Source organism: Drosophila virilis, chromosome 3 (assembly GCF_030788295.1).
Source record: "Drosophila virilis strain 15010-1051.87 chromosome 3, Dvir_AGI_RSII-ME, whole genome shotgun sequence".
In the NCBI taxonomy this organism is placed as follows: domain Eukaryota; kingdom Metazoa; phylum Arthropoda; class Insecta; order Diptera; family Drosophilidae; genus Drosophila; species Drosophila virilis.
Genome location: NC_091545.1, coordinates 8,981,198 through 8,989,746, shown reverse-complemented (window position 1 = coordinate 8,989,746; position 8,549 = coordinate 8,981,198). Strand labels below are relative to the sequence as shown.

The 8,549-nt window shown below is 45.0% G+C and overlaps 1 protein-coding gene across 2 annotated transcripts; it reads left to right on the top strand.

The window, feature by feature from the left end:
* The first annotated feature begins 1,910 nt into the window (after window positions 1-1,910).
* Window positions 1,911-8,493, top strand: Rsph3 (Radial spoke head protein 3). 2 transcript variants are annotated; one of them, XM_015175361.3, is made up of 4 exons: window positions 1,911-2,195; window positions 7,305-7,395; window positions 7,453-7,868; window positions 7,928-8,493. In XM_015175361.3, the coding sequence occupies exons 1-4, from the start codon at window positions 1,993-1,995 to the stop codon at window positions 8,448-8,450; spliced, it is 1,233 nt and encodes a 410-aa protein (XP_015030847.1). In that variant the 5' UTR covers window positions 1,911-1,992; the 3' UTR covers window positions 8,451-8,493. The 2 variants fall into 2 exon arrangements, with proteins under 2 accessions (XP_015030847.1, XP_002046842.1); XM_002046806.4 differs by lacking the exon at window positions 1,911-2,195 and adding an exon at window positions 4,046-5,141.
* The last annotated feature ends 56 nt before the right edge of the window (window positions 8,494-8,549 follow it).

Genomic DNA, 8,549 nt, shown 5'->3' with positions numbered 1-8,549 from the left:
TGAAATAACTCATAAAAAACGCAACTGCCCGCAGAACCTGGCAATCTACAATGGTTTTTATGTGGCTCAAGCGTTACCTAGATGGTTTATTTCACCTTCCCCCTGGGTAAAACAGGCCTCGAGTTGTACCCGGTAGAGCAATAAATTAATCAAAACTCGAGTGCGACTTCAATTGTAAACGAGTGTTTGGTTTTCTTTGGAAAATCGCAGCTCACACCTACGCGTGTGTTGGGCAGAAAGATCTGTAAATGATTTGTTTGACAACAAACACAGTGGGACACATTCTCTGGACCTTTCGCAGAAAGGTAGCAGCCCCGTCTACCTATCAGTGCAAATGATCGAACACAAAACATTGTGGAAATTGCAGTCAAAGATTATCAATATCGTCATCGTCGTCGTCGTCGTCGTCACCAGACGTCGCCAGGCAGCGTCTGTGTGGCCGCTCGAGTGGGCATCATTAACCTTTTAAATGCCAACAAAAACATCGAACGGACAAGGGAACGGAGCTGAGACCTCTCTCTCAATCTCTCTCTCTCTCCCTCTCTATCTGCAAAATGTCAAACGTCATGGCACTTATTGATGTTTGCTCAATACTATAGACAGACCCAGCTCGTCGTCTCGGCCCATTCCTGTGATCTTATTAGGCAGCCATATGGGCCTGCACAAAGGGGTACAAACAAAAGGACACCAGAAGCGAACGGCGACACACGCGCACAGCAATTATCACCCACCCCCATCGGACTATTGCCTCTCCTCCGCAGCCATAAGTTGGGCATAAAGTCAAACGTCATCGTTGACAGGCGAGTCATTGCTCAATGAGAGCCCTCGGCATCGTCTCAGTGTTAATGAATAAGCAAAACAATAAAGTAAGGCCATGTAATTTCAACAAAACGTTCCTTTCCGATCTGATTGTGAGGGCTGGTCGAATGACATACGTTTCAAAGTATAATATATATCGATACGAAATAAGTTTGGCAGGAGAATCTAATTAATCGAAAGGCTACTGGGATGAGCTGAGGCTTAGAGATTTACTTGGAACGGATATGAGCATTTCGTTTAATTCCTTTAAATTGGCTACTGCAATGAATGTATATTTTGAGCATGAGACAGCAAACAAATCAACAGCTAGGCTTGGCATTCATTATTTAAGAATAGGTTTTTATATACAACAATTCATCAAATATATTTTATTCGAATTCAACTGCTTTAAAACTGCTTGCCGTTAGTGTGTAGAAAGCATTAAAAATGAACTGTTCGTGTAAACTGCTTGCCTTTCAACCCATTCAAGAAAGTAAGCAGTGGCTGTAAGAACGCAACAGCTCAGATTTAAATTCAGTCGTTGTGATTTATTTCAAATTGAAATTGAGTTTTTCCATCAATATAAGCATCCATGTCTATTCGATATCCCGCCGACATCACACAGTATAATGTGCTCTAGGTAAGCCTTTAACTTTGTCAAAACGGGAATCAGCAGCTTTTGCAGAATATCAATATTGTTTGCTATTCATAACATTTTCGAAAAATTTTCGAAAATGTTAAGTAACATAACAACTGCCACTGTTAATGGTTGGCGATTTCAATCCTTTTAAAGAGTTCATAACTCTTTTTGTCAATTTAGCCAAACCACAGATTCTTGCTTCTGCAAACATCACCCAATCCCAGCCCACAAAAGGCAACAGTTTGACTATGCAACAATGCCGACAATAGATTTCCATGGAAACCCGGAAAATTCCGCAGTTGTTTATTTTGGATACGACGCAGCCAAACACAACAAATGTCCACAAAAGCCAGCAATTCCAGAAATATATTTATTATATTATATTTTTATTTTCAAAGTGCATACTTAACAAACTCGATCAACAGGCTTTGTAAAATGTGTCGGCCTACAAGCTTTTTATACACTTAAATTTAGCTACAACCACAGTAGAAAAATATAAGTTTAAATTATATATATATTAAAAACATAGACAATAAGTGTGAAGAACCATAACAATGCCAACGATTCCGAAGCGTGTGCCCATGGGCAGCAAGGGCAACGGCCGCGGCATGGACCTACTCAGCGCTGGAGTAACACGCACAGAGGTCACGGAGATGCAGCTCAAATGGCAGGACAAGCCGTGTGAGGCGCCACCCTGCAAACAGAGCTTCTGGTGGGCCAGCCAGCCAAAGCCCATCAAAATCAAAGGTTGTCCCAAGTAAGTTTGCACAGATTTCTGGGTGGGCCGTAGACCCAAAGGAAGGGGATACCTTCCTACAGCCCACTCGGGTCAATGAATTCAGTAGCCGGCTTTGCCGGCTGATTGACCAAAGAAAACAGAAAACGAAAGTTTTGTCCAGAAGCAGCCAAGTCATAAATTGCGTAAATCAATTATTTAACACTTGATGGCATGTTCACCTGCCAGCCAAGGCACGCTAGCGGACACCTCCTCGTGCGTTGCACAGGAACAATGGGGCATCCGTATAGACGCAGGGCTCGTGTTGAATATTTGGTGCTGAAAACTAAAATTGACGCATTTTGTAGCTATACATGTCGTTAAATGCAAAAATAGACAAGCTAACATTGCGATAATTGTGGCCATCGCGGGTCATATAAAGGTTATTTAGATGATATAGCTATGAAATATAAAGCGAGACTTGTATATGAACTATAGTTTTTACTATAAATTTACAAGTTATCCAAGTTTTCTTTGCACTTTGCATTGGCTCGTGCACGACCTCAAATCCAGGCATGAGAGTATGTTTAGGTTTGTCATACATTTTCTTTATTTAAATAGAATTATTCAGTTTGTAACTTAATTCTGCCCCTTGCATTGAGAATATTGCATGTCGTAAATATTTTCATATTCACTTTGCGGGCTAAATTTGATCTCCACCCAAAGTTGCCATCTACCAAATATGGTTAGATTAAAGGAAACTTTGGGAGTAATTTATACTTTGGGGCTGGGTCTCGCTTATTAGAACCTTTATCTGGATAAAAGCAAATTCTTTTTGTGGATTCGACTTAATGTGACCTCTTAAGCCTTAATAATATCTATAATGTGTCTACCTTAATGGAACACAATTCGCGCTTTTATCGGGAAATCTAGATCAACGAGAATTATCCTACACGCCACTAAAAAAAACACAGATCACATTTGAAGATAGACTAATTGAATATGATATATAGATAGAGTTCTGTTGTTGACATATAGCCAACTAGTTGATTGCCCTTGAAGATAGCGTCTCTTGTCGAAAGCTTTGCACCTTTGACCTTTGTGGCAGCCACGCCTCCCATGTGCGACGCGTCGATAATTCCTCAGAAAAAGACTTGCCCGCTTGAGCACTTCATTAATTCCGCTTATCAGTGGCACACGTCAACTACTTAAGGTGGAGCTTACAATTGACCTTGGCCATTGACTTCGCGGCAGGAATGGGAACAGGCATAGGGACAGGGACAGGGACAGGGACAGGAACGATTCCGAGTAGGCGCCACCCACCTACATTTCAATGTCAGCGAAATGCGTGAAGTCATCTCTGCTCTAGGGGACGAGGGCAGGGGATTTACGGAAATGCGACACTTGGCAAAAACAACAGCCGTACAGCTTTGGGCTGTGCCAATTTCAAGGACACGGCACATAACGAGGTGGACAGCCAGGAAACGCTTTTAATTGGAAACACGACCCAGCTTGCGCCAACTTTTGCCGAACTGAAGTGGAGTACATAATGCGGCCTGCAAATGGCTTTGGCTTCTGGCTAAAGCGAATTTGGCGGCGTTTCAATTGTGCGGCAACAGTCAACACAGGCAGTTAATTGTTGGCATATGCGAGTCCCCAACACCGAACCGACCTAAGTTGGTGGCCGGTGGCAACTCCTGCAGCTGTTGGGCTGGGAGGGGAACCAACCCGCCGAGTGACCAGCGGTGGCATGCGATGGCCGAGCTCCGACCGAGGGCCGAGTGCTGCGGTCATTTGGCGTTCGCCAGTCGAACAGTGCGGTACAACGCGTGCTCCTTGCCGTCCACCAGGCCGGACACGGGCAGGACAGAGCAACGAAAAAAAAACATAAAAAAAACGGTATTGATTAACTTTCTTGTGTGTCTACACAATTGTGGCTATTTATACGCGGGCAATGCGTGGTGTGGAGCAAGTGTGATTTGTAAGACAACGCTAGAGGATCATGCCAGAGACGAACCGCAGCCCCAAGCAGCACATAAATCCAGAACACTTCCCAGACAATAGACCAGAGCAGACAGCCAAGACGGAGCAGCGTGCACAGAACTTCTCCTTTGCCACCAGCTATCCATATGCACCAGGACGCAGCAGCAACAGCAACAACAACAACAACAACTATCACAACTACAACAACAACAGCAATTATCCAGTCTACAACGTTCAGCGCTATCAGAGCCCGTACAATTTCCAGCACGTGGTCACCAACGCGTTCTCCGTGCTGCACAACTCCGTGGAGTTAGACTACGAGCAAAGCTCATACAATAACAAGCCCAATCAGGCCATAGTGCGTCCCATCATACGTGGACAGACGACGGAACATGTAGATCAGCCAGCTGTTGCCGCCGCGGGCAACGTTTCGTCCAATCCGCCATTGACGACGCGTTCGTTCTTCTCGCGCAGCACACAGGAAGTGCGCAGCTTTGCCGATGAGCTGAGCCAGAAGCTGCGCTTCCTGGCGCCGGAGGAGAACTACGCAGCCGGTGCTAGCAGTCGGAGCAGCGCCGGCACCGGCGCCTGGCTGGCCACACGGCAAATGGAACGTCCACGCTTCGAGACGACGGTGCCCACGGGCATATTTCTGCCGCCGCCGCATGAGCTGCAGATGCTGCCCGCATCCATGTTGCGGCGCCATGTCTATGCCTACTCCTCCTACCCCATGATCCTGCACAGCTACTACAATGCCAACAACAACAACAACAACAACAACAATAGCCAGAACAAGGACACCAGCCGCCAGATATCGTTAGCTGATAAGGAAAACAAAGCCTCCACTCGCCAGAACGGAGTGCGTGCCACGGCCGCTGTGGCAGCCGCCGCTGCCGCTGCCTCGGCCTCCAAACCCGACACCCAAACCCTGGCCGGTGGCCTGCACATAACCAAGGCGCAGTTCCAGCAGCAGCTGCAGCAACGACGTAACAATGGCGACAAGAGGTAATAAAAACTGCCCATCCCCGACCAAACCGCCAGCCCCAACCGCCGAACACGGGCTAAATACAGCACAAAATATTTCCATAAATTCAAATGCGAATGAAGGTGGAGGCGGGGGGGCGTGGGCCACACACTTTGGGGCTGTCCAGTGGTGGTTCCGTGGTTTGGTGGTTACTCAAGCAACCTACTTATCGATTGCGGCGTCAACATTTCAATTTGAAATTTTTTTCAATTCGCTTGGAATTTTTAAGTCCAATGCTGATTAATTTATTTGCCGAGTTCGTTAGCGAAATGAGTTTTGCTATCCCTCAGCAAGGACACAGAACGGACATCGCAATGTGTCATGCAACGTGCCTATTTCCCTGCACTCCTTCCCTCTCTCTTAAATAATTTAAATCAAGATGTTATTGGCGCTGGCAACAACAATTACAGGTAGAAGATACCCTGCACCCAGTGCCAAGCCGTCCTTACAAATAATCCAACTTCTTTTGACATATGTCTACATACCAAAAAAACACACTTTTCATGGCGAATGTGCTTTCTCTTCTTACCTTTCTCCCACACTTGTTATAGCGATTTCTTCGGTGTGTATAGTCCGATCTATATTAAACTTTCAGGCAAATCTATGATTAATACAAAAGCAAAAGTCCTTAGCTTTAAAAATAATATTTTTTATTTCAAAAATTGATTTAAAAAAAAAACTACTGTAGTCGGGTATATCGAGCTTTACATTTTTTATAAATGCTTCAAAAAGATAAGCCTCAATATCGGTCTGTATCGATAGTCCTGATCAAGAATAGATATTCTTAAAGTTTACATACATACATTTACATACATTTCCCCAAAAACAATATACCCTTTGTACCTATTTCAATGGGTTTAGAGTATAAAAAGTGCTACAATCGTGGGAAATTTACCTTAAATACCATATAATAAAACCAGAAACAAAAGAACTGAGAAGGAAGTAAGGCAGCAGGACATTGGACAAACGACATATGTGATTCGTATGAGAATAAAAATAGGAATATCAGCATGAGACTGAAGGCATGTGTATTTGTATATGGCCAAAGTGTTGCCCAGTTGTGCGGCTACAAAGTTTTATGTACATGCATGTACAATAAATAAGTTCTTTTTGTTAATGGACACAATTTAATACTCGTAATCTCAGCCTAGATGTGTACATATGTATGTTGACTGCATTGCCATATTATATGAAGATATACATCATTATATGTTTAACTTATATCATATTCCCCTATAACTGGCTATTTATATTTTAAACTTAAGATCTTTTCAAAATCGCTTAAGGACTACACCTAGGTGTCTAGCAAAGGAATAGATCGTTATAAAATCCTCTCTATTCACATAGATAAGCTTTCTATCTTTCTAAAATCTGTTACTTCACATATATCTTTTGAAAGAACTGGAGAAGCGTTTCACATGGCACAGGAACATTTCTCTGCCGCCGCACAGGTCAGCTTATATTTACTATTTACTCGTATTTGAGTCGTCATTTTGGTTGATTGCTTTGTACTTCAGGACCCAGACCCAGAGAGACCTCCTTCGTAGCACCCCGGATAGCAGACATTTGCCTTTTGGTGGTGCTGCTCCTTGGCTGGCAACTTCAAGTTGACTTCCTGTTTGTGGGCCAGTTTCTGCGCCAACAAACTGAAAAATTTGCATAGGTCACGAGTTCAGGTTCTAGCGCCCAAAGAAGTGCAATGTCTGACAATGTTATATACATACCTTACTATACTATATGTGTATAAATAAGCAAGTCATAAATTACTGACCAGTCCAGGGGCAAGTGCCAAGTCCTGCGCTCTCTTTAAACTTTTGTGTAGCAAGAAGGCTTTAATACTGCTTGTGCGATTAAAAGTGGGCTATGGGCTTAGCTCCTCCATCCAATGACCCAAAAGTGTAGTGAACTTAACGGAAATTGATTCGAATCGGAGATGACTTGACAAGCATTCGCGCCCCCATTGAGATGTGGGGGCAACACACAAATTTGATGTTTATCGCCTGAACAGTGCAACAGATTTGGGTATAAATAAGTATGAATAAACGAGTGGGGAGTGTGCTCAGCTAGCCAAGAACAAATCGCAGGTTTGTTGAACTGGGTCGAGGTTTACTAATTGCCTTCGTCTCCGCTTTAACTCACTCCAGACCCGTCGTGCCGCCGCCAGAGCCCTACATGAACATGATGTATGACCGTCGCGTCATAAAAGGAAGCAACTTTGGTACCCCGTCAATGCTGGTGAGTGTTAGGACCGACAGCAGCCCTGACCCGTGAGTAATTGCCTTTGATTTGCAGGCGGAGGTGGATCCATTCGACAAGGCTGCAGAGATACGGCGCCGCAATATGCTCCGCAAACGATCGATGCAGTGCCGCAATCAGCGCAATGTCCTGGGCACACCACCGCCAGTGAAGGGCAGGAAGCACGAAAATATACAGACGGAAAAATACTTGGAGAAATTGGTTCAACGTCCGCCGGAGTACTCAGTGGATACACAAACAGATTTGTTCCTGGAGAAGCCACCTACGCCTCCATATGTTGCCGCCAAAGTGGGCGTTGATGTGGGTACCGAGATTGGTGACGGCGAACTATTTCACTTTGATGCAGAAGCTCAGCCGATTATTGATGTACTCGTGGATGCCTGCATTGAGCAGAGCATGCTGGAAGTGGCTCACGAAATGGAATTGGCTGCGCTGCGCCGCAAGCAGGAGGAGTAATTACAAGGAGATTCGTTTATAGAGATGCAACCTATTAACAAATTTCTCATAACAGGTTCCTGGCTCAACGCGAGGCCGAGCTAGCCGAGCTACGGCGTTTGGAAGCCGAAGAGCTGCGTTTGCAGGCTGAGAAGGATCGCCGCTTGCGCCAGGATGCCATTGCCAAGCAGCTGGACGAGGAGATGCAGAAGAGCGTAACGGCAGCCAAGTTATTGCAGGGACACATTGCCAGCCTGGTACCAGAGGTGCTGGAGAACATTGAGCCGGCCAGCGATGCAGTCAAGAAGGAGCAATTAACGAAGGATATCTGCCCCTGGCTATCAGCTGAGGTTGCCCAAGAAGTGGGCCACATTGTGGACTCTCGCGAGATACTTACAGCCATCATACTGGAGATTATAAAACAGCGTGCAGCTGCTTACATCGACTACAAGGAAGAGGAGACAGAGCCATCATCGTCAGATGTCGGCATTTGTGAAGAGGAGGGATGCATGCTCGACGATATGGAGACATGCCCATGCGAGCCGGAAACTGAATATTCTGATTGTCCAGAGCCGCCGCCAGAGCCACCACATCTGTAAGGAGGGCAACAATTATAAATAAAATAAGATATGATTTGGTTAACTTCAGTTTTGAGTTTGAGGCGCGCCCGTTGGTCGTTAAGTGCATACTAACAAATC